Below are 26,248 nucleotides of genomic sequence, written 5' to 3'. Positions count from 1 at the left end.
AGATTCATCAGACATGTGCAAGCCCTGCTGAAATGATTGGGAGCAAAGAGCTGTAGCTCAGTGCCAGAGCATCTGCTTTGCGTGCAGAAGGTCCCAGGTTCAATCCCCAGCATCTCCAGGTAGGACTGGGAGAGACCTGTGTCTGAAATTGTGGAGATCCACTGCCAGTATTGTCAGGGAAGACAATACTGAGCTAGATGGACCAATGGTTTGGTTTGGTATAATGTATAAGTTGAACATGGGGGAGTAACTCACTACACAGACAGTCAGTGCTAGATGTCAGAACCTCAAAGACAGCTACATGCTCTTGGAACATTTATCATTGGTAACTCCAAAGCCAACCACATACCCAACACTCATTCGTACCTCCCAGTGATAAAATGTGGCCTCTTTTGCTCATTTTGAGCAAAAGTGCTTTCACTGTTTTCCCCATCCACTGCCCAAGCAGGTGAGGTGTGTCCAGTGCAACTTAAGTGCAGGGATGGAATTTTCTGAAAAACTTGATGTTGAGTTTATCCACACATTTTTTTAAAAAAATCCCATCTTGCTTATTGATCTCAAGAAGATTGAAGGATAGATCACCTGCTTTGCATGAGGTCCCAGGTTCAATCCCTGGTGTTTCCAGAGAGGGCTGGGAAAAGCTTCTGTCTTAAACCCTGGAGAGCCACTGCCAGTCAGTGAAGACAATATTGAGCTATATGACTTAATATAAGACAATTTCCTATGTTCCTGGGCCGGCTCCAGGCATGTGGGGCCCCTTGGGCATCAGTGCCCTGGCCCCCCAGTGGGTGGGTGTGCATGCGTGCGCACACCTGCCCCCCCACGTGCTCCCCCACGGCCCCCTACCTGTCTGATCTTTACCATTGCCCTTAATGAAGATGGCGGCCGCAGTTTCCCTAAGGGGAATGAAGCTTCTGCCGCCATCTTTGTTGATGGCACACATGTGTGCTACACGCGCACATCTCTGCCATCAACTAAGATGGCGGCAGTGGCTTCAGTACCTTAGGGAAGCTGCGGCCGCCATCTTCATTGAGGGCAATGCTGAAAAGCCAGCTGACAGGTAAGGGGGTGTGGGGGGATGTGGATTGCGGAAGGGGAGCAGAGGGCCCCTCAGGAGCTCCTGTAGCTCTGGGGCCCTCGGGCCAGTGCCCTACCTGGCCGCCCTTTAGAACCGTCCCTGTTCCTAAGACCCCCATGGCCCTCTAGATGCTGTTGGACTCCAACTGCCATCAGCACCATCCTTATTTATTTAATTAATTTATTTAATTAAGCTTATATACCGCCCGACTAGCAACAGCTCTCTGCCTGAACAATGGTCAAGAGACATAGGTGAAGCCCAGAAATGGCTGGAGGACCACAGGTTCCCACCCTGCTTAAAAGGGTCACTTTAAAAAGAAGACAGCAACTCGTACATGTTATGGAATAGCTTAGAGCAGCCTTTCCCAACCTTTGGGTCCCCAGATGTTGTTGGACTACAACTCCCTCCAACCAGCATGGCCAATGGCTGGGAATGATGGGAAATTGTAGTCCAGCAACATCTGGGGACTCAAAGGTTGGGAAGGGCTAGCTTAGAGCATGTACCAGATGACTATTCTACCACATGCTGGAAGATGAAGCGTGGTAAAATTCTCTGCGTTGTTTGGCAGGATGATACAAATGGCTGGGCTATCACTGGAGGAGAGAGATCTCACCCTCTTGGGTAGTTTGGTCATTGGTGGGACTCTTAGTTTAGTCAATTACTCACCCTCACTTTTAACCTTTGCAGATGATTGTGAAGATGATGCTGAGGAAGAAATTGAGAAGGACCTAGAAAATGAGGATGTAGAGAATAAGGAGGAAGTACGCATTATTTTGAACACTGTTTTAAGCCAACCATCCATATGTTGGGTAATGAGCTGCAAAGGAGGCCAGGATTCCTGTATCTTTAAAGTGAAATTTCAACAGGTGCAGCCAGTGTGGTGTAGTGGTGAGAGTGTTGGATTTGGGCCTGGAAGACCAGAGTTCAAATCTCCACTCAGCCGTGAAGCTCATTGGATGATGTTGGGCCAGTCACTTTCTCTCCCTGCTTCACCTACCTTGCAGAGTTGTTGTGAAGGTAAAAGGGAGATGCTGAGCACCATGTACACTGCTTTGAACTTTTTTTTTTTGCTGGTGTCAAATTTGGAGAGGTTGGGTGGGGGCGAGACAAATTAGTTTGGGGGGGCAGATCAAGCCTGGAGCCAAAGGTTAGCCATTCTTGATATATGGGGCACACCCCTGAGGTAGCCCTCTTGCACATGGCCACCAACCTTGTCTTGGAAGGCAAGTGGCACATTTAAAGCCGTACAAGTGCTGATTTTAAAGAACAGACAGATTCACATAAAAGGAGGTGGTCTTTCATAGCTTGACTCCAAGCCATTTGGGCTTTGCAGGTGATAACCAGCACCATGAATTGCATTTGGAAATGTTTTATTTTTAAGGCATGGTTCAGTGCTGTTTTGTCCAAAGGAAATGATTCATACAAAAAGTACTCTGAACTTCCCCCAGCTTGGGCAAGATATGAAACACACGTATCCAGAGAGAAAGGGAGAAGGTGTAGGAGTGCCAGTTGAGGTAGGAGGTTGAGGTTGGCTTAAAGACACATGATACGGTGACTGTATTGAAACTAAGCTGGTCTCAGTCTGGTCAGGGATTGGATGGAAGAACTACCTAGAAATGCTATGTGTGTGGCCTTGAGCTCCACAACGGAAGTGAGAGGGTATATAGCAGCCTTTCCCAACCGGCGTGCCTCCAGATGTTGTTGGACCACAACTCCCATCAGCCTCAGCCATTGGCAGTGCTGGCTGAGGCTGATGGGAGTTGTGGTCCAACAACATCTGGAGGCACACAGGTTGGGAAAGGCTGGTATATAGATAGCATATAGAAAAGAACCACAGGTGCATGGCCTCTTCTTCATATTTGAAAATTAATCAACTATGGCTTGAAACGTATGAGGAAGTACATATGTATAGTTTGTTCTTTCCTCCCTGAATAGCACTTTTGAGAAACTAGTTTTTTGGGGGGTGAATGGGGTTGGGGGTTGGGTCAGGCTACATCCAGGCTGTAGCTCAGAGGTGGGGAACCTGTGGCCTTCCAGTTGTGAATGGCCTGGGATGATGGGAGTTTGAGTCCAACAGCATCTGGAGAGCCACTGGTCTCCCACCCCTGGTGGTTCTACTCAGAGTTAGACCCATTGAAATGAATGGAATGAAGGTGGCCATGTTAATTAGCTTCAATGGGTCTACTCTGCATGGGACCAACATTGGGTACAAGCAGTGGTTCCTTACACAATTTCCTTTCTGACTCTTATTCTTCAGGATGATGACCTAGAGACAGATGTTGAGAAACTCATGTCAAAACCAGAGCTGGACAGACCTGTATCGGAACTTGAACAGTATGAAGCCATGTGTCCAGAACTGCGATGTAGCTTTCTGGTGAGATAGTTCCTTGGGGTTGACTTTTTCAGTAAATCAGGGAGGGTGCTATCTGGAAGGGGCCATGTCAGTTTCTTCTATTTTTTTGTTGTTGTTGTTCATTTCGTGAAGGAGTTGGAATCAGAGTCTGAAGATGAGCTGAACTCTGAGGACATCCCTGAGATGCTGACGCTTTCCTGCCACCATGTCATTCCAAATGCTGCTTCCCCAAAGCACTGGCCAAAATACAGAGAGAGGGACCAAAATGCTAAAGAGGGAAAACTGTCCCAAAGGGCTTCCAGAGCTCCAGCACAGAGCTGGGTGGAAAAAGAGAAACCTTCTCAAGAACTTGGAAAAGTGGCTCATGATGAATCGAAGCCTTTGGTGGGTTTCTTCAGGGAAGGTGATGTCCCAGCAAAGGGCGATGCAGCAGTTGTGCACCCTATTCCCAAAGAGACATCATTGAACAGAACGTCTTCTCAGTCTCTGTGTATGAACTCCTGCAGGCCAAGTTGCCAAATGACAGTGGAGGCTTCTGCGGTGGTGACAAAGCTTTTGGAGAGGCACCCAGGGAATATCCCTTTCCACAATCCCCGCTTCTACATGGCACGGGCTGGCTCCACCCGGTCCATTCCAGACTATAGAGTATTGGCATTCCCAGATTTCTGGGGTCACCAACCATCTCCTTACAACCAGTCCATACAGCAGAGGAGATATGGCATCCAAAAGTAAGACTCTTCCCCCAACCCCTCTCTGTTATAAAGACAGGGAAGTATAAAGATCTAACAGATTGTCTTACCCTTTATATACCTAGTTAACCATTGCACTCTGCCGATGAGGGCCTCCTGCAGATACCATATTATCAGGAGATCCGTTCCACACAACATAGGAAGCGGTCCTTTAGTGCTGTGGCACTGACCCTTTGGAATTCCCTCCCCTTAGACCTGAACTTACAAGACCTGAACAGGGCGGTTTATAAGACATGCTATGGGAGGTCACTGATTCATAGGGTTGCCATAAGTCAAAATCAACTTGAAGGCACATAACAACAAAACAATTAGACAGGTGCCATCTTTTTGGCACCTGCTGAAAACCTTCCTCTTTCAACAAGCCTTTTAAATAGAGACCTTATCCCAGTCTGCGTCGGGGTTGGAATTGTTTTTAAAGATGTTTTTAAGATGTTTAAAGACGTTTTATAGCTGTTTTATTTATTTATCCATTTATTAAATTTATATCCCGCCCTTCTTCCCAAAAGGAGCCCAGGGTGGCAAACAATAATAATATGTTTTAGTAAAACATCTTAAAATAAAACATCTTTAAAAACATCTTAAAATATGTGTTTAAAGATGTTTTCTTTTAATATGTTTTAAAATCTTGTTTTAAGATGTTTTAAAGTTCTTTTAGTGTTTTTGTTTGCTGCCCTGGGCTCTTTCTGGGAGGAAGGGCGGGATATAAATTTAATAAATAAAATAAAATAAAAAGACAAGCACATGGACAAACACAGTGTCATGTGTGAAAAAATTGCAACAGCGTCAGACATCGCTCCCTCTAACACCAAACATGGGCAGCGCTGACAGTTTTGTAGTGAAAATGGGGCCATTGAGAAACAGGAAGGTCCTAACAGAAGTGGAGGCTGGTGGCTCCGATGTCAGTGTGACTCCAGTGGCAGTGAATCCACTCTGGGTTTTAGTCTGAAATTTCAAGGAGCTGACCAAGGTGTTGAGCAAATAGTAGCGGCTGGTGCCCACTGAGATTGGTGGGGTGGAATGCAGGCAGCCCTAACAATAGGCAGAGCCCAAGCCAATGACAGGCAGAGCCAACTGATAATAGTTTAGTTCCCTTCCTCCTCCCTGCTGAATTCTTCAAGGGCAACACTGAAGAGGAAGCTGACAGATAGTGCTGCCTAGTGGACCACCTCCACTGGACCTCAAGGTTTGCTGAGGGGAAACATCTTTAGGGAAAAAACCCCTAAGCCCTCTCCTAATTAGGGCTAAGGATGCTCAATAGCTACAGAATCCTGAGTGCCTGTTTAGGGGGTGGGAAGTAATGAAAATCCAGGATGGAGAGGAAATGGAATGGAGCATCCCAGAAGAGGACATGGCTGGATGGCTGGCACCCTGCATTGCATCACTCCGCACTGAAACATTTCAGTGCAAGTCCTGCTTCTTTTAAAGAACTGAGGGTGGAAGAAGAGAGGCAATGCTCTTTTGAAAAGGGGAGATGCAGACTGAGAGATTTTCTTCTGTGTGTATAGTTTGCCCACCAATTCAAGCCTTGTTCTCATCACAGGGCCAAAATACTTGATGACGTCCGTCGTGCCATCCAGCCAGGTGATATGATCAATCAAGTTGTCTTTGACTTAGATGGTGCCAGGTAAATTTCTTTCTTTCCGTTCAAGATGATGACATTGGGAACTGAAGCTGTGTACTATTGCATTTATTTAAATGTCCAGACTCCTTTATACTGATGTTTTTAGACATAAGACAGCCAGTGTAGAATGAAATGTCTAATGAAAGTCAGATGGAATGTGATAGAAGGTTAGTGCTAACATTCCTACCCCACAAACCCTGGCCCCCACATGCTGAAAAAGCAGCCCAGTGAAAAGAGATTAAGAAGCTAGCAGATACTCAAATGCCTGGCAGATAACTTGAGCTTTGGCATAGCTCTATGGGAATGAGCTTTGCAGTGATGAGCCCCTCTCTGAAATTAAATTTCTGAAATGTATATTCTGCCTTTCAATATTAATTAGTATTAGCATTCCCACAATGGTTTACAGTAAGCAGCGAACTACAAATATAAATGCTATATGAAACAACAGATTACAGGATAAAAAGACTAAAAGCTAGTATAAAGCAGCTTAAAAGAAATAAAGGTATCTGTCTGGTATAATAAAGCAGGTGCCGGGCGGGCCTCCCAAGGGAGCAGATTTCATAAATGAGTCAAACCACTGGTCGCTAAGGGAAGGGCCATAGCTCAATGGTAGAATGTCTGATTTGTGTGCAGAAGGTCTTAGGTTCAATCTCTGGCATCTCCTGTTAGGGTTGGGAGAGAACTCTGGCTGGCAGCAGGTCTCCAGAGTGTAGACAGTATTGAACTAGACAGACTGATGGTCTCACTTGTTATAAGGCTTTTTCCTGTGTTCCACTATCCATCTTCCCTGAGCTGGTGAAAAGGCTCTGAAAAAGCCTCAGATGAAAATCTAAAGTGAAAGGCCTCAGATAGAAACCAAGCAGACTAGTATGGAGAAGCCTTGAATCCAAGATATATGAGTCCCAACAAATATAGGTCTTTAAAAGTTGAACGAACATGTGATCGAGAAAGCTTCCATATCAGGGTACCTGATTGCATGGAGGCTTCCAAGCACATTTGGTCAAACACGCATAGAAGCCTCAAGTATCCATCTCTTGTTTTTGCTAGGAACGTTCAAGCCCCCATTGATTTGTCCCGACCATACCTTGGAACAATTTTCAGAGTGGTTTAACAGTCAGTTCTCCTTCCCAGGGGACTCTGAGGGTTGTAGCTCTGTGAGGGGAATAGGGTCTCCTGACACCTCTCAGTACGACTAACAAACAACACCTCCCAGGCTTCTTGGGAGGAAGCCGTGACTTTTTAAAGTGTTATAATACTGCTTTAAATGTATGGTGCAGAGGTGGCCAGGTTTTTTTTAGTGTTCCAAATGAATGCTTGAAAAACTTTGAAAGTTTTAAAAATTATTTTTAACATTCAATTGGAATACTTGAAAAATCCAATTTAGCTGCTGCTCCATCTTCCCCGCTACTGGGCCCTCTTGGAGCCAGAGTTCGAGACTCAATCTGAGAATTGGGCCAAGGTCTCTGGAATTCTCTTCCCTTAGAAGTGAAGCAAGCCCTGGCACTGTGAGGTTTCCAACGCTGCTAAGAAGGTTTCTTTTCTCCCAAGCCTTCCCAAGTTAGCCTACTTTATTTCTGCACTTTTTAATTCTTGTTGGTTTTTATGCCTTAACAACATTTTTTTTTAAATGATCTGTGTTGTTTTTCGTATTCTATTTTTATACACTTTTTATGTTGGTTTATTGCTTAGTTGTATTGTATTTTTCTATTTCATTGTCAGGCAGAGTTGGTTGATACTGGAGATTGTAAGCTGCTTTGTTATTAAAAAAGCAGGGTGTACATTTTTAAATGAATGGATAAATGAATGTTTTCTGGGAGCATATGAGGAACCATTGCGCATTGCTCAATGGTACAGCACATTGCTTTGCATCCAGAGAATTTGGGTTCAGTTCCTGGGACCTCATAGGAACATAGGAACCTGCCTTATATTGAGCCAGAGCATTGGTCCATCTAGCTCAGTATTGTCTACACTTATGAGCAGGGGATCTCTGTGGTTTTAGGCAGGGGGCATTCCCAGTCTGACCTGGAGATGTTGGGGATTGAACCTGGGACCTTTGGCATGCAAGTCAGATGCTCTACCACTGAGCTATGGCCCTTCTTCTGATCCAGTTGAAAAGGGATCAAGGGCAGCAGCAGGTGATGTGAAAGAGCCCTGTCTGAGACTGTGGAGAGCTGCTGCCAGCCAGAACAGACAATCCTGAGATAGAGGAGCAAACAGTCAATTCTAGTATAAGTCAGTTTCTTATACATTTTGGAGAATGATCACTGCTGAAACCTCGCAGACAACAGTGTGCTTGCTTTAAGAGGTTTCTTGGAGTCTATCCTCCCACTGGTGTTGAAACAGGAGCAAAAGGATGGAAAGGATAAGTTTTCCACTCCACCTGCAGGGGACCCAAGCAAAGTTCAGCTGGCTCTGTTTCTGTTAGTCCCAGGTGCTTTCTCTTAATTTCCCTAATAGGTAACTGGAGTAGCAGATGCTTCTCCTTATCTGTTAAGCCTTGCTGTAATCCTGTTGAATCTTGTTTCAGCTCCTTAAGCTCGGATACCCCAGAATGCCTGAAGTTCTTCTCCAAATTTGAATCTGGGAATCTCCGCAAAGCCATCCAAATACGGGAGTAAGTAGCTAAAGTGCATTGAGGGTGGGCATGTCTGTACATGTTTATGATTGCAAAATTGCTGCATGAGGAAGGGCTGTAGCTCAGTAGTAGAGCATGTGCTTTGCATGCAGAAAGTCCCAGGTTCAATCCCCAGCATCTCTGGGTATGGCTGGGCAAGACTTCTGCTTGAAATCCTGGACAGCCACTGCCAGTCAGTATAGGCCAATGGTTCCCAAAAATCAGTATCACTATTTGATGTGGACACACTGCAGACCAGCTGGATGAAGCTTAGGGACCACAGTTTGGAAACCCCTGGTGTAGGCAACACCATAGATAGACCAATGGTCTGACTCAGTATAAGGCAGATTGTTGTGTTCAGGAAAGTGGAAGCTTGAAGATACTCCAGGCTTCTGCAGAGGAAACAGCTTAATTTTCATAGTTTAGAAGAGGAGTGGCATATATTATGATGATTATCTTAAATTTATACCCTGCCCTTCCTTTCCAAAGCAGATCAGAGTGGCAAGCAACAAGTGATAATATCACCCCACATCTTAAAAACAAAACATTTTACATTTCAGCCCAAGAGCCACATTCTAGGAGCCGTATACTAATTGCAGGTGGGGCCGGAGATAAAAAGTGAGCGGAGCAACTGACTCTTCCTTTGTGCAGTTGGCCACATGCTAGCCACATGTAAGTCAGAGGCTTGTCCATCTCCTCCTCCACTTCTCTCCAGGGAAGCAAGAGGCATTTTCTCAGTTCAAAGACCTAATGCAGACAGGCAAAAGCCCTTGAAGTGGGTGTCAAAGGCTGCTGAGAGTTCTGAGGGTCGGAGGGAGAGGCTTGGAGGGCCGCATTTGGTCTCCAAGCTGGAGGTTCCCCATTCCTGGTTTAGAATTCAATACATGCACAGCCTGAACCCATATCCAATCTCTGCTACTCCTTAGCCTTGATGTTTCTTTGTCTTTTCCTTGTCTTTCTTACTAAACCTGTCATGTAGGGATATTGAAGGATGCTGTGTATTTTGCATTTTGAAGCAATCTGACCTAATTTGCACCTCCTGGACTAATGTCTAATGTGTGGATTGGAACTCTGTTATCCCCTGGATTTCACACTTTCCTGAATTTTGTGATGCAGTTCTCAGCTCATCACACACATACATCAAAACGAGTCTAAATGTAAACATTTTAGGATAAAATGCATTTAGAAATGGATACTTGGAAAGAAAATACATTTAGCAATGTATATTTTGTGAGAAAACCTGTTCAAAATGCTTACTGAAGAATGTATTTAAATGCATTCTTTTTTGCTCAGACATTTTAAAAAATCTGCAGATTAATGCAGAAATGGGGTGGAATAGATTTATCAATGAACACATTTGAAATTGACACAGACTGGAAATGAGCAGGTTCACACATTCCTACTGTTCGCCCTTACCAGGCTCATGTGATGTTGATTCAAAACCCTCTGTAGCGATAGAACATATCTACACTGCACGTTTAATTTTTTTCCAATAGTCATTCCCAGCTTCAGGTTTGAGACAAAGTGCTGTCAGATGGGCCTCCCATTTCGGTGGGTTTACTGGTGGTAGCACCAAGCTTGCTGCTGGTAACACCACCACAATCTGGGGAGGGACCATGGCTCAGTGGTAGAGCACCTGGTTTGCATGCAGAAGGTCCCAGGTTCAATCCCTGGCATCTTCAGTTAGGAGTGGGAGAGAGCCCTGCCTGAAATCCTGGACAGCCACTGCTTGTCAATGTAGACTAGGGATGTGCTAGAATTCCACCCAATTCAGATTTGGTACCAAATTTTCCATTAATTTGCTTATGCTCTAATGTTGTGGATCAGATTATTATGTTGCAATTATCTGCTGCTATTTGCCTCAAAAAAAAAATTCTGCCTCTTAAATATCGATATTAAGTACAATAATTTCATAGATATTTATATTAATATCAATATTTTTTGCGACAGAAAAAACACGGATATGGCTAGTGGACAAAGAACAAATTCAAATAGATCTTGGACTGTTATGTCAACGGAATGCTTTTGAACCAGCACTGGCCAATGCATCCCATCCCTAATACTGAGCTAGATAGACCAGTGGTCTGAGTTGGTATAAGGCAGCTTCCTATGTTCCTATCTGCAGCAATATATTGTGAGCCAGCTGCCCTTTAAAATTCCCTACAAGGGCCTGAAGCAATGAACACCACTTGGGGCATTGCGGGAAATGTGAAATGGTAGATGGTCTCCTAGATCCAGCTGCTACCCCCAGATAAGCCCATGGCAGCTGCCCAAGTATGTTGGGTGCTGATATTGGCTGTCGCCCTTCTCTCTCCCAAGGAACCACTAACAGTTGGCGGGATGGGTCTGGGATGCCACTGCTCACCTGACTTTCTAGCCGCAGAGTCACGGCTGCTTCCCAGGATGGAGAGGGGGTTGAGGCAAGGAGATGTCTGTGCTGTTTGGGTGCACCTGTGCAGGCCTGGCGCCAGTGGACAGCCAGGCCGGGCACTGATCAAGGGCCCCTGTGTTTGGGACTTAGAGGGTGCAGCTCCTGCTCCACAATCCCCACCACCATCAGGTCACAGGGTGTGATCACAAATTGCAACTCAATGGTGGTATGGACCTCAGAGTGGGAGCTTTACACTCCAAGGCAATGACACACATGTGCAGCTGGTGCACACTTAAATATGCCTGGTCGTGCCACCTCTTGCATTGCTGCATCAGTGTGCTGTGCGTGCATGCCTTCTGTAATGAAACTACAATTATTTATATGTTTAAAGCTGTTTTGGAATTATGTTCATGGAAGAAAGTGTTAATAGAATATTAGTAGGTGCAGATGAGGTATGACTGACGGGTGGGGGATGAGTGAGAATTCTGAGGGGAGTTTTGAAGAGAAAATCTCTTGCCGTTTGGCAGTTGGAGTGTGATAGGATTAGGGACCAGGAGGAGAACATCTAGTTACAAAGGCTGTGGTGAAGGATTTCATTGGGATTAGTGGGGTAGGATCAGGGCCGGATTATCCATTAGGCTTAGTAGGCTGAAGCCTAGGGGCCCGGAGCTTTTGGGGGCCCATGCATAAGCTAAAATATATATATATATATATATAATATAGATTTTTCATTATGTACAAAAAGAAAATGTTTGCACTTTGCAATCGCATTCATAACGTTGTAAAAGGATGGCTTAAAAGACATAATGCACACCAGCCAAATAAAAATGGTCCATTAAACATTTTATTATGTATAAGTTTGCTGCGCCTACGTGCTACACCAATATTTAGTATTGATCACTGTTTTTAATCTTTGCGGTTTGTGGCGTGCATACTGTATGTATAGGCAGGGCCGGTTCTAAAGGGCGGCCAGGTGGGGCACTGGCCCAAGGGCCCCTGGAGCTACAGAGGGCCCTCCGCTCTCCTTCCATGATCCGCGGAAGCAGGACAGGAGCCGCGGATCATGGGACAAGAGCTTCCGAACTGCCCGCCATCCCCCTGATTCACTTACCTTTTTCTCCACTTTTTTTTGTGGTTTGCCATCAATCAAGATGGCGGCCGAGGTTTCCCTAAGAGTCTGAAGCCTCTGCCGCCATCTTGGTTGATGGCACGCATGCGTGCTACACGCGTGCATTGCTGCCATCAACCAAGATGGCGGCAGAGGCTTCAGCCCCTTAGGGAAACCTTGGCTGTGGCGCGCCCAGGCTGAGACTCAATGACCAGACTCGATGTTGTAAGCAATTCTTTCTTGATTAAGGAGATCTCAATGTTATATTTACTGCGCTTCATGCAAACCCCTATTCTAAATCACTAGTATCCCTAACTACCTAATCCTGCTGCGTTGAAAGAAAGTTGACAGAGCAAAGTTTTCCTGCCTCTGCGACCCTTATGAAGGAGGGAGGCGGGCGCATAACCTCGCGCTTCTCCTGAGAGATTCCCTGCCTCCCCCCCTTTTCTGCTCATCCCTCCTCTGCCTTCTTCGGGCTTGAGGAGATGGGGGATCCTTGGGCCCCTCCCCTTCCGAAGTGCTGACTTCCCTATCCAGCCCGGGGGGGGCAGAGAATGGAGAGCCGGGTGCCGGCTTCTTCCCAGGACTGCTGGGTTGAGGGGGGGGTTAGGAATCCTCCTTCTTCCGTCTCCTCCTCCCATCCCCCTCCCTGCGGCGCGAAAGGAGGCGTGAGAACTGGTAGGGATGAGTCTTCGTCCGTTGGAATTCCAAGGTCCCTAACTGTCTGCATCTCTCGCTCGTCCCCTTCCTCCTCACTCCCCATCTGCAACTCCTGGAATCCCAAATCGCCCTCCCCACTTTTTCTTAGAGCATCCTCAGGATCTCGATTGGAAATCCCGACAGGCTGCCATCTTGATTGATGGCAAACTTGTGCACGCAGTGCAGAAAAGTAGGTGAAGTGGGGGGGATGGGATGGGATGGGCCTGGACGGCAGGTGCCTCAGAAGCTCCTTGTAACCCATTGTAAGAGGTTTGAGAAAAATATTGCCTAAGAGGAGAAGGGCCCCCCAAATACCAATCAGTCTAGGGGCCCTCCTCAGCTTAATCCTGCCCTAGGTAGGATAGGTAGGTAGGATAGGAACAATTATTCATTTACTATCACATTTAACATCTTGCATATAATGAATCCAGTGTGATGTAGTGGTTAAGGTATTGGACTACGACCTGGGAGACCAGGGTTCGAATCGCCACATAGCCATGAAGCCCACTGGGTGGCCTTGGGCCAGTCACTGCCTCTCGGCCTCATGAAAACCCTATTCATAGGCAGAGCTTGGAAAAGTTACTTTTTTGAACTACAACTCCCATCAGCCCAATCCAGTGGACATGCTGGCTGGGGCTGATGGGAGTTGTAGTTCAAAAAAGTAACTTTTCCAAGCTCTGTTCATAGGGTCGCCATAAGTTGGAATCGACTTGAAGGCAGTGTACACACACACACACACACACACACACACACACACACACACACACACACACACACACACACACACACACACACACACACACACACACACACACACACACACACACACACACACACACACACACACACACACACACACACACACACACACACACACACACACACACACACACACACACACACACACACACACACACACACACACACACACACACACACACACACACACACACACACACTTGCTTAATTCAAAATCCCACGTGCCACCTTGGTCAAGGTTGCTACCAAACTAAGGTCCTTTTCTGTAGCTATACATATACCAATTTAATAGACAAATTACACCAGTGGCCACCTTTTGGGGAAAAGGTGTTGGGCCTGAAGCTTGTGGTTCAGAGGGCATATCTGATTCAGGCTGAGGCAGACCTCTTGGGGATTTCTTGATCCAGGCATTTGGGAATTAGGAGGTGCTAATCCTAGAGACGCAGGAACGTCACACCTACCATCACGCAAGATGGTGGTGGGGCATCAACACGCCCCTGCTACCATCTTGGTGATGGCAGGCATGCACAATTACATGGCGACACAAGAACTGGTGCAACCGGGTGTATTTAAGTGCATGGGGATGGGGTCCTGATGTGGTCTGCTGCCTGACGTTCCTGCATCCATCCATTGTTGATTTCCCCAGCACCTCTTCCTCTCCTTCTCATTAAACTGCAACAGCAACTCTGCTGCTCCTCAGCAACTACTGCAGGGAGCCCTGGAGACTATAGACTCTAGATAGGCAAAGACTTATTTCCCCATCCCCAGGCTTTTTGATAGACTAAGATGATACTGTTTGTTATTAGTGTGCTGCCAGAGCTTCCTATGGCTGTGTTGGGGGTGTTTGTTCCTGCTTTATTTGTTTTGTTTTTATGGTATTATCTATTTCTTTTCATTTTTAACAATGTTGTAAGTAGGGGTGGGCAAGAATTTCAATTCAGTTCACATTTGAAGCCAAATCAATCAAATTCACAAATCTAACCAAAACACAGCCATCCTTCACAATTCGCACTTATTCTAATTTTGTAATGCTGTTCACCAACCAATGTTTACAAAAATGTGTAAGTTAGTAGAAAGTTTGCATAAATGAGTGAAAGTAACATAAAATGCATTATGTGAAGAAAAATGTGCTTGCAAAAATGTGTACGTTAGTCAAAACTGCCTACAAAAATGTGTTTATTAGGAGAAATTCACACTAAAATGCTGGATAATTTTTTTATTAAAAAAATGCAAGTTGTTGCAGGAATGTGGAGAACTGAATTTAAGATTGAAAAAATGAGAAACTGACAGAACTGAAATGGATGGACCTGGGTCTTTCCATTCCTAGTTCTAAGTTACTTGGAGACCTTTGTGTAAATCCAAACAACAACAACAACAATATAGTTTAATGAGGGGGGCTAGGGATTTTAACAGAGAATTCTCAAACCTACAATTCCCAAGATCCTTTGGAGGAAGCTACAATAATTAATATGAAACTGATATGAATTTGTCATGTAGGTTATACCCCTAAGTCAGGGATAGGCAGCATGGTGCCTTTCATATGTTGTTCTGCTCCTGACTTCTGTCACCCCTGGCCAACCTAGCCAATGGGTCAGGGATGATGGGCGCTGTAGTTCAGCAACAACTGGTGGGCACCACATTGGCTTCTCTTGCCACAGTGGAGGCTGGTCCATTTGGGTGGATGGGACACAGCCCCACCTGCCCTCCTTTTTTGCACCAAGCTCAGCTTCCTTGCTCTTGTAAAACTCAGCAAGAAGGAGGATGGGGTCAAAACTATTTTTTGTCTTTATTATATTTATATCCCACCTTTCCTCTAAGGAGCTCAAGATGTTATACAAACATGGTTCTCCCCCTCCCAATTTTATCCTCACAACAACCCTGTGAGGTAGGTTAAGCTGAGAGACAGTGACTGGCCCAGGATTACCCAGTGAGCTTCATGGCTGAGCAGGGATTTGAACCCTGGTCTCTCAGGTCCACGTTCAACACCGTAACCACTATACCACACTGGGTCTCTAGAATTAGTTGGCTCTGCTTGTCATTTGGTTACACCTGTCATTGACTCTGGCTCCACCTATTGTTGTTCTCTCCGCCTTACCAGTCCCAGTGGGCACTAGCCACCACTTCCATGCCCTGAGAGGTCTGAAATAAATAGTGCATGAAGAATGATCATTATATAATTATCCGCTTCACATTCAAAAAGCAGACTGGCTCCTATGCGTGTTGTCAAGGAGGGCCAGAATATATAAAATATAAGCCATGTGTTCTTTCCCCCTTTGAAAATTAAGTTATTAGCTTGGGTGCACACTGATCACATAATTCTATATTTCATGTGACAAATTGATATTATAAAGTATTTTAAAAGTTTTGTTTGAAGGAACAGGCATTACAAAAAGAGAGAGAAAGCAATTATACTCAAATGCATGCTTATTGTAAAATTAAATTAAAAACATATGAAAGGAACAAAAAAGAGCTATTATGTTTACATCAATTAACCCACAATCAACAAACAATTTTAGACGGGGAAAAAGAAAAGAAAACGTACTGTTGCTGCTATGGGGGTTTTAATTGCCGTAAGTAGCAGCACAGGAGACGCTACAGGAACAGAAAAGAAAAAGGTCAAATGTGGGTCAGAGCCCTCAAACAGATATGGTTTCCTGCTGTCTGATTTTGGAGCTGGATAGTTTTCAGATGGGTTCCAGCACCCTGACATACTGGGTGCCTGCATCTGTTAAACCTCCTTTCCCATCTGGGCAAATCTACTTCGGATGCATTAACTCTCCTCTGCCTTGGAGGTAGTTGGGCCCCTCCTCTCATTTCCACTGAGAGGTCTACAGTTGTGCTTCTCTCCAACCAGGGATGGGGAACCTCCTACCTGGGGGCCAAATGCAGCTCCCCAAGCCTCTCTATCTGATCCACAGGGATCTCCCTAGCCACATCCTCTCTCCCCTGGCTAGAAAGGCCATAGCTCAGTAGTAGAACATCTGCTTTGCATACAGAAGGTCCCCAGTTCAATCCCCGGCATCTCCAGATAGGGCTGGGAAAGACTCTCTGCCTGAAACCCTGGAGAGCCGCTGCCAATCAGTGTAGACAATACTGAGCTAGATGGACCAAGGGTGTGATTCCATATAAGGCAACTTCCTGTGTCCCTGTGATTTCCATGCCTGCCTTGTACCTTCCTTGAGTGTTTTTGCCTGGCTGGGATGTGTCTTTGATCTTTGATAATGCTTCTTGCTTGCCTTGACTGAAGGCAGAGCAGGGTATGTGAGAAACCTGCCTACTGTTCAAAGGTAAAATTCACGTTCATTGCTTTGCCCACTTTTGCCTCTGGCCCCACTAGAGATGGCAGAATCTGTCCATTTCAGTTTCTTTCAGTATCTCATTTTTCCAGTCTTAAGTTCAGTTCTCCATGATTCCACATCAGTTTGTGATTTTTTTTAAAAAAAGTCCTCATGAAAGTTCGTCAGCGTTTTAGTGCAAATTTCTCCTACTAAATATATTTTTGGATATACCTTTGCCTAATCTACACATTTTAAGAAGAATTTTCTCTAATATAATGTAGGTTATCTTCACCAATATATGGATTTTCATGCACAATTGATCCTAATAAATGCATTTTTGTACCTATTACTTTACTATAGAACCACACTGCAAAGTTTGGTGGCATGAGAATTTAAAAGGGTGGCTTTGTTTCAGTTCACGCATTGTTTTGTAAAGTGTGAATTAGGTAGTTTCACCTTTGAGTGCAAAGTGAATTGAATTTCTCTGTGTTTGTAGTCCCTACCCACCACTGGCATGTGCCTCCTGGAATTTCATATTGATAAAGGTTCCCCATCCCTACCTTAATTCACAAAGTACCAGTGAACAATCCTTTGGGGTAGAGGGGTCACCTGGTTCTGTGCGGTTCTGGTGCCTGCATACTGGACCTTTAATTGGTGGCGGCTGGTGGCTCCATGTCAGTGGGGCAGTGGAATCCAGGTTTTAGTCTGAATTTTCAAGGAGCTGTCCAAGGTGCTTCAGCCGCCACTGACTTTAATTGCCCAGTTCTGGGCACCATGTTTTAAGAAGGACATTGGCAACCTGGAGCATGTCCAGAGGATGGCAAGGAGTCTGGACACCAAGAGGAATGGCTGAATGAGCTGAGTATGTTTACCCTGCAGGAGAGAAGATTATGGGGAGATATTTGATGGGGAGACATGTAGAAGGTGGAGCAGACTTATTCTCTGTTGCTCCAACAAACTGGGATTGGACTAATGGGTAGAAATTGCAGAGAAGCAGATTTTGGCTTAAACATTAGTATAAGTTTTTGGCAGAGAGACAGACTGCCTTGGGAGGAAGTGGACTGTAGACATTTAAGCAGAGTCTGGATGTCTATCTGTTGGGGATGAAGTACTAGCATTCATGCATTGAACAGTGGGCTGGATTAAATAACCTCCAAGGTCCCTTCTAAACCTGTAATTGTATGATTCTAGGCTCTTGTCATAATGTCACCTTCTTCTCCCCCTTACTGCAGTGCTAGTTCAGTGGCTCACCTCCATACACCCCATTTGATTGGCATTCTATATCTTGGCTATTGAGTTGTATGGATTTGTTTGTCAGAGCTGTATGTGGTTTTATGTGTATGTGGGGAACAGCTGCACCACTAGAGGAACTGAAGAAGACCTGTCCTGGGAGTGAGCATCTGAGCACTAGCTGCTCTCTCCTCTGGGTTACTGTCTCTTGAGACAGCTGGAGTCCCTGGTAAGTGCTGCAAGGACTGGGACCCGTTTCCTGACCGTGGCTCCAGAGAGAGGCTGCAGTTAATCTTGCAGCCTCTTGCATCAGCTCCTGGCTGGGTCAGGGGGCATAAAAGCCCAGTTCCCCTAGGGTGGCCGGTCTGTTGCCACTGGGGTCACCACCAAAGGGGAACCTCCTTGGGGATCCCCTTAGGGAGTCCCAAGGGTGAGGACGCTACCCCTTCTATTTCTTTCGTTTTAAAAAACCAATCTAGAGGACATCAGTAGTGGGGAGGGCATATGGTGCATGTGTAGTTCCTGTGCAGGGCGAGAGCCTGTGCAGTGAACTGAATGATAGGAGAAAGTCGCCAGATGCCTTCAAAGTGAAAGTCTGCAACTGGCAGAAGGCTGGCCCTCCCAGAGTATGAGACGGGGGGATTAGATGTGCCCCATGTGAAAGATATTAAATGGGTCTGACTGTTCCCAATTCTCTCAGAGGCCTACAGAGATAACTGGTTCAGTTAGGTTTTGTGGGTGGGCTCTTGCTGGGTCCGTATCAGGTGTTTAGGAGGAGTCTTAGTAAGGAGGAACATGGGTGATACCACCCCAGTTTCAGTGATCACAGGTAGAGGGAGGTATAGTCATGGGGAGGTGGTGAACTACCATGGAAGACGAGGGCAAGGCTATCTACGCCTTGTTCCTCACTCCCACTCCTCTCATGGATGGGTTCCTCATTGCTCATCTGCTGTGCCCACTGGCCTGTGTGTGGTATTGTTTAATGCCAGATTGGTACACAATAAGACCACACTCATCCATGATTTGTTTGTGGATGAAGGTGCCGATTTGGTGTGCATTACCGAGACCTGGGTGGGTGAGCTGAGAGAAGTTGAGACTAATGGAATCCACTGGATTCCTGAATGCCCTGGGGGAGTTCCCAGTAGATAGAGCAGGTGACCCTGTTGAAGCCATTGTCATGCTGTGGAATAGTGAGGCAGGTTGGGCTCTTGACATGGTTGCCCCAAGCACCCTCTCCGGCATTGTGGTGCCTGGTTTGCACCTTGGTACACCAATGAACTAAGGGCAATGAAACAGGCTGGATGATGGCTAGAACGCAAGTGGTGAAAGATGTGCTGTGAGGCTGATCAGGCACATGTAAAACATCATAACTGTGCCTACTGTGTGATGGTGAGGGGAGCGAAGAAGGCCCACTTCTCTGCCACCATCGCTTCCTTAAGTAACCATTTAGTGGAGCTTTTCCGTATTGTCATGGGTCTGTTGACATCAACTCCAGGAAATGGAGTTTGCAAGGCACTTTGAGGATAAAGTTGCTCACCTCCATAGCAATCTTAATGCCACATCCACATCTACTGTAGTCTCCAGTGAGGTGTCTAGTGGAATGTCTGCTGCAACTTCTTGGGAACGGTTTCAGTTGATGATGCAGCCTGATGACACCAACTTGGGCCCACTTGGTGAGATGGGTATTGGAGGCACTGTTTTACAGTGGTTCTGATCCTATCTCCAGGGTCGTTTTCAGAGAATAGCATTAGGTGATCGTCTTTTGGCCCCCTGGCAGTTGTGCTGTGGGGTGCCACAGGATACCATCTTGTCCCCCATGCTGTTTAACATCTATATGAAGCCCTTAGGAGCAGTCATCAGGAGATTTGGGGTGAGGTGTCAGCAGTGCGCTGATGATACCCAGCTCTATTTCTCCGTAACATCTGAATCAGGAGAGGCCTTGCAAGCCCTGGACCACTGCTTGGACTCGATGGTGGGCTGGATGAGGGCCAACAAACTGAGTCTGAATCCTAGCAAGATGGAGGCACTGTGGGTTGGTGGTTTCCAAGTTCAGATAATTGGTGAGTTGCCTGCTTTGGATGGGGGTCACACTTCCTCTGAAAGAGCAGGTCCATAGTCTGGGGCTGTTCTTGTATCCATCTTTGTCACTAGAGGCCCAGGTAATGCGCTCTATGTGGGGCTGCCCATGAGGTTGGTCCGGAAGCTGCAACTGGTGCAAAATGTGCCAATGAGTCTGCTCACTGGGGCAGGGTATCGCCAACATGTCACTCCACTGCTGAAAGAATTGCACTGGCTGCCCATTTGCTACTGGGCCAAGGTCAAGGTTCTAGTCTTGGTGTACAAAGCCCTATACAGCTTGGTACCTGATACTTGAAAGACCGTCTTATGCCTTATATATCTAGTTGATCACTGCACTCTGCAGGTGAGCGGCTCCTGCAGATACCAACTTATCAGGAGGTCTGTTCTGCACAACATAGGAAACAGACGTTTAGTGTGGCAGCACCTACCATTTGGAATTCCCTCCCCTTAAATATTAAGACAGGTGCCATCTCTGTTATCTTTTCAGCGCCTACTGAAGACTTACCTCTTTCAACAAGCCTTTTAAGTTGAGACATTATCCCAGTCTGCGTCTGTGTTGGAATTGCTTTTTAATATGTTTTTCAACCTTGTTTTGTAAAAAAATAAGTTTTAAAAACTTTTTTTAAACATGTTTTTGAAGATGTTTTAATACATTTTAAAGTCTGTTTTTATGATGTTTTAAAGAGTTTTTAGTGCTTTTGTTTGCCACCATGGGCTCCTACTGGGAGGAAGGGTGGGATATAAATCAAATAATAAATAAAATTTAAGATGCCATACACTCTGCCATGATGACAGTTGGGTCCTTAATATCTTCCTTCTGTGGCTTGTGGTCCAGGTTCGAGTATGACCTGATTCTCAATCCCGACGTCAACAGCTCCCAGCATCACCAGTGGTTCTACTTTGAGGTCAGTGCCATGAAGACAGCCACATCCTATCGCTTCAACATCATCAATTGCGAGAAGCCTAACAGCCAGTTTAATTTTGGTAAGAGCCCTTGCGATTGTGGAGGGGATCCCTGACTATATATTGCAAAAGTAGGGAAGCTCAGGTCTAGGGCCCAAATGTGCCCTCTCAGGCCTCTCTGTTTGGCTGTAGGAATGATCTGCCACACCCCCTCTCCTGAGGCCATACACCCACTGGCCCAGCTTCACACCCCAGATGTTTTTGCCTTGAACTCTGACAATGCTTCTTGCTTGTCTGGATAAAGGATAGAGACGGTTGTGTGAGTGAGTGTAGAAACTAGCCTACTGTGCACAGGTAAAATTTATATACCCGGCTTCCTCTGCTTTTGGCTCTGGCTCCATCCACTCCTGGCATGTGGCCCTCAGAAGGTTGCTCAGAAGGGAATGTGGCCCCTGGCTGGAAAAAGTTCCCTGCCGCTGATGTATATGGTTTGCTCTCGGTCTCTAAAAAATCAATCAGGTTAACTCCAAAGTGTCCAAAATGTGTAAATGCTGAGGCCTTTTGAGGTGCTTGACTCCTTCTTCACCTCCTTTCCTGTATGCCAAATTATTGAGAACATTTTCTATTCCTGTGACCAGTTCCATACCGACCTGTGCTCCACCTCACCTTCACTCCTGGGCCATGTAAACTGTTTTTCAAATGAGCTGCTTCTTTGGTGACCACTCATTGTACTGAGATTAGTCAGGGTGGATAGTATCATTGCCTAGCAAAAGGGACATTTGTGTCTAAATAACTATTTGCGGCTGGAGATGAAAGATACAGGCAGGTGAGTTATGGAATTAAGTGGCATAGGAACACTTGGTTATTTCTCATTTATGCATTGCCATCTATAGACATGGTGCTTTGCAAAGAAACATAATCAGCAGCATTTCACCCTGAGGTCCCAGAGAGGGTTACAACAGTTTAAAATACATCCATGAAAACAATTTAAAACAACTTGCAATCACAAAAATAAGGTGGGTCTGAAAAATATACATACAGGTGTCAAAGGTTATGGTAAAGCAAAACAGATAAGTCCATGCCCTGAGGAGCTTACAATCCAAATATCAATAGTAGTAGTGGAAGGCATCAAAAGGAAGGCTGCAGAACTCCATGTGAGCTGCCCTTTGCCCTAGGGTAAGATCATAACGCAGTGTGATGGATCCTGAGATTTGTCATTCATTTGAGGAACCACTTTCCCAGAATCCATCACAACCAGCATTTCTGATGCTGAGTAATGGTGGAGGGAAGGGAGAAACTGAAGCATTTTTTAAATTAGATTTATTAGTTGCTTGCTACCTGAAGGTCTCCAAGCTATTTACAATGCTGTTAAAAACAAAAACAAAAATCATACCATAAAAACAAAACAATAATACAACATCCCCATACAGCCACAGGAAACTTTGGCAGCACACTAATACAAATATCTTAGTCTGCCGAATTCCTGGGTAAAAATATAAGTCTTTACCTGGTGCTGAAAAGATGACAGTGAAGGTGCCAGGCGGACCTCACTGGGGAGTGTATCCCATAGATGGGGAGCCACAACTGAAAAGGCTCTCTCCTTTGTCACCACCCTCCGAGCCTCCCTTGTGGGTGGGGGGGTTTAGAAGAAGATCTAAAGATCTGGGTAGGTTTCTTTTGGGAGAAGCATTCCAGAAGATATTGGAATCTGAGCTGTAAAGAGCTGTATAGGTCAAAACCAGCACTTTGAATTGGGCTCAGAAGCATATAGTCAGCCAGTGTAACTGGACAGGTTTGGTGTTACATGAAGTGGTGGTGTGTGGCAACCCTCCCTTTTGCCTCTCATCAGAGCTCCTGCTTTTGAAAATAATAATAATAATAATAAATTTAATTTCTTCGTCGCCTATCTGGCCAATGGCCACTCTAGGCGACTTACAAAATTGTTAAAATACAATTGATAAAATACAGTAATACAATATAAAAACAACACATCTGCAGCAACAATATTAAAACTGGGCAGAAGGCATTTCAGTTATAACAATTAACCCTCCCCAGATACCCCGAAGGCCTGCTGAAAGAGCCAGGTCTTTAAGGCTTTCCAAAACACATTTAAAGAAGAGGCGTGCCGGAGATCTTATGGGAGGGAGTTCCAAAGAGTGGGGGCCGCCACTGAGAATGCCCTCTCTCTTGTACCCGCCAATCTGGCTGTTTTTGTTGGCGGGATTGAGAGAAGGCCCTGTGTGGCTGATCTTGTCGGGCGGCATAATTGGTGGCGTTGAAGGCGCTCCGTGAGATAAACTGGGCCAGAACCGTGTAGGAATTTAAAGGTCAATACCAACACCTTGAATTGGGCTCGGAAAACAACTGGTAGCCAGTGTAGGTCGAACAACACTGGTGTGATGTGATCTCGGCGGCGACTATTCGTAAGTAGTCAAGCCGCCGCATTTTGTATCAGTTGTAATTTCCGGACAGTTTTCAAGGGTATCCCCACGTAGAGCGCATTACAGTAGTCCAAACGAGAGGTGACCAGGGCGTGTACCACTAGTGGGAGCTGGTGAACAGGAAGGTAGGGTTGCAGCCTTCGTATGAGGTGTAGTTGGTACCAGGCTGCCCGGCTCACTGCCGAAATCTGAGCCTCCATGGACAGCCTGGAATCAAGCACAACCCCAAGGCTGCGGACCTGGTCCTTTAGGGGTAGACTCACCCCGTTGAACTTCAGGTCAATGTCGCCCAACCTTCTCTTGTCCCCCACAAGTAGTACCTCGGTCTTATCAGGGTTCAACTTCAGCTTGTTCCTTCCCATCCATCCACTCACGGATTCCAGGCACTTGGACAGGTTACAGAGGAAGGGAAGGATGGATGTGAATGTTGGCCCTGAGGCAGAGGTGCCTTAAGGTGGGGATGAGGAACCCTTTTCATCCTGAGGGATGCATTTCCTCAGGGGGAGCCTTCCAGGGGCCACATGCCTGAAGTGAGCAAGGCCAGAGGGTGTGCAGAAATGTTTGCATGGTGGGATGTCGTCTATTGTACAAAGGTAAGAAAAGTAGTGTAGTAGCAAATTCAGAAGTGCAGGGTCCCCTCATGATAGTCACATCACACCCCCTCACAGCCACGCCCCCTTTTCCACTTTCCCTAATCTCCCTTGCTCTCCCTGTCATCTTGCGAGTCCACACTCCACTACAACAGATGATCTTAGGAGACAATTGGCATGAAGGAGGAGTCTATGTGTTAGCTACTGAGAAGAGTCTTCTCAGTGGCTGACTCACCTCCTTTTATTCTGGCTGGCTCCAATTGGTGCTGACTCCTCTCAGTGGCTAACATGCTCCCTTCCCATGCTGATTGGCTCATGTAAAGGAACCTGGCTGGGGCTCTGCTGCCAAAAAAGTAAAGGGGCCTATGGCATCCCGCAACAATGGATGATGGATAACAACATCCTTGGGTAAGAGGCATGTCATTGCTTTAGGTCACATCCGCATGGTTTCCTTCAAGGATCCTGGGAACTGTGGTTTAGCCCTCACAGAGCGACAGTTCCATAGAACCCTTAATAAACTGCAGATCATTCTTCATTTGGGCCAGTCCTTTTAGCCAAACAGCATCTGCTGCTGCAACCAGCTTCTTAACGTCACCAGTGATATTTTTATGATGCCCACCATGCATGAGCTAAACTGAGCTACTGTTATGAAAAAGAGATCTTGATGCACCGAATCTACATCATTTCAGTGTGGTTCGAAGACTCTTTTTAAAATGTATTACTGTTATTTATTTATAAAATTATTTATATCTTGCCTTTTGGCCCTTGAAAAGGCGCCCAAGATGGTGTACAAGATTAAAATTATACAGCAGAAAAAAGTAGAAACTGGGAGAAACACAGCCAGAGAAGAAAAAGTAGGCAACATTTTAAAATATATGAAAGGCCTGATAGAATTAAAAATAAGTTTTTAAATACCTGACTTAAAAGTCATTGGGGAGGCAAAGATATTTCCAGAGTTGGGTACTGTAACCAAGAATGTGTCCTGCATTCCACACAACTGTACCTCTGCTGGTGGCAGCATGCAGAGCAAGTCTCTGATGATGAACATGTTGTTTGCCATTTCTTTGGTGGTTTCTTCCAATGTAAAGCTCTAGTTTATTTAGAGATTAGTTTTTGTTTACCCTGATCTTCAGCTGAAAAGGTGTCAAAAGCATAGCACAAAAGGAAAAAGGGAAGAGGAAGGAAGAGGAAAAAAGCCAATTCAGACTCCAGCTTTTAAAATGAAATGACTAGGGAGGGGAGGAGCCTGATGGAGCTGGTCTTTTAGCAGAACCAATGGCCCTGTTTCCCATCTTTCCTTCTACCACAGCCTGCTGGAATGGCTGTTGACAGTAAGGCGGGGGGAGAGGTGGCCTGATAGAAGTGATCTTTCAGGGATCAACCATATTTCTTCCCACCATCTACAATGTCCCTGTGTAGATCGGCACATGATCACGTAATATCCCTCTTCAAGACATTTCTTTCCCTGTTTCAACCAGTGCAGCAGCAGCTGCACTTTCTAACAGATCCAAGCTCTTAGGAAAACCTGTTTTTTTTTTTTAATGTATATAAAATAAAATATGGGCTTTGGGTCACCTCATAGGACCCATCAGGGTGTAGATTCCAGAGCAAATATATGTTCTGATCTGCTAACCAGTTTGGTGGCTGTGGATCAGGTGAGTTCACTTTGAGATGCAGAACCCACAAATTTCTCCCGCATTCCTTTTACAAGGCAACCTCCAACTCTGTTACTCTTATTTCTCATATAGCCACTATCATCTTCATTATTGTTATTGTGTTGTTGTTGTTATTAATAAACATTTGTTAAAATGACAGAAAAAGAGCAACAATTTGAACTACAGATACATAAATGAGCATTAATAGTACATTCTCTTTCTAGTACACGTACTTGTCCTGCCTCAATTCCTTATTTCTGTAGTCTCTTCCTCCTCCTCCTGTATAAATGGGTGTCCATCTATGGACAGGCCAGAGCTTGGAAAAGTTACTTTTTTGAACTACAACTCCCATCAGCCCAATCCAGTGGCCATGCTGGCTGGGGCTGATGGGAATTGTAGTTCAAAAAAGTAACTTTCCAAGCTCTGGCACAGGCCCATTGATTCAGTGGATCCTTCCACGGTAGAACAAGGATCGACCTAATCTTTGCCAACTTCTGCAGCCCTCCGCACCTCCCAAATCTCCAGAGGGTAGGGGGATCCTTCTGAACAGCATGGGAGCTGGCACGGGGTGGGTGGGAGCTGCAGAGGGGAGGGGAACAGCCAAATATCACCTTGGTCCCTGTTCCTATTATGAAGCCTTCCATTGGAGGACACCAATTCGATGCCATTATTACACTATCAATGTGCTGGCGCATTATTGTGGACACAAAATAAAACATT

The 26,248-nt window shown here is 45.6% G+C and overlaps 1 protein-coding gene across 6 annotated transcripts in view; it reads left to right on the top strand.

Moving 5' to 3' along the window:
- The window catches only part of AGBL1 (AGBL carboxypeptidase 1), a 574,659-nt gene that overhangs the window by 93,449 nt on the left and 454,962 nt on the right, over positions 1-26,248 (top strand). For all 6 annotated transcript variants that reach the window (XM_061595218.1, XM_061595214.1, XM_061595217.1 and 3 more), the window contains exons 9-14: positions 1,766-1,839; positions 3,336-3,452; positions 3,564-4,159; positions 5,721-5,804; positions 8,329-8,415; positions 20,775-20,923. In XM_061595218.1, coding sequence (XP_061451202.1) covers positions 1,766-1,839; positions 3,336-3,452; positions 3,564-4,159; positions 5,721-5,804; positions 8,329-8,415; positions 20,775-20,923 — 1,107 coding nt within the window. The remainder of the gene's footprint in view (positions 1-1,765; positions 1,840-3,335; positions 3,453-3,563; positions 4,160-5,720; positions 5,805-8,328; positions 8,416-20,774; positions 20,924-26,248) is intronic.

Source organism: Rhineura floridana, chromosome 14 (assembly GCF_030035675.1).
Source record: "Rhineura floridana isolate rRhiFlo1 chromosome 14, rRhiFlo1.hap2, whole genome shotgun sequence".
NCBI lineage: Eukaryota > Metazoa > Chordata > Lepidosauria > Squamata > Rhineuridae > Rhineura > Rhineura floridana.
The sequence above is the reverse complement of the archived record's forward strand: the minus strand, read 5'-3'. Positions and strand labels throughout refer to the sequence as shown.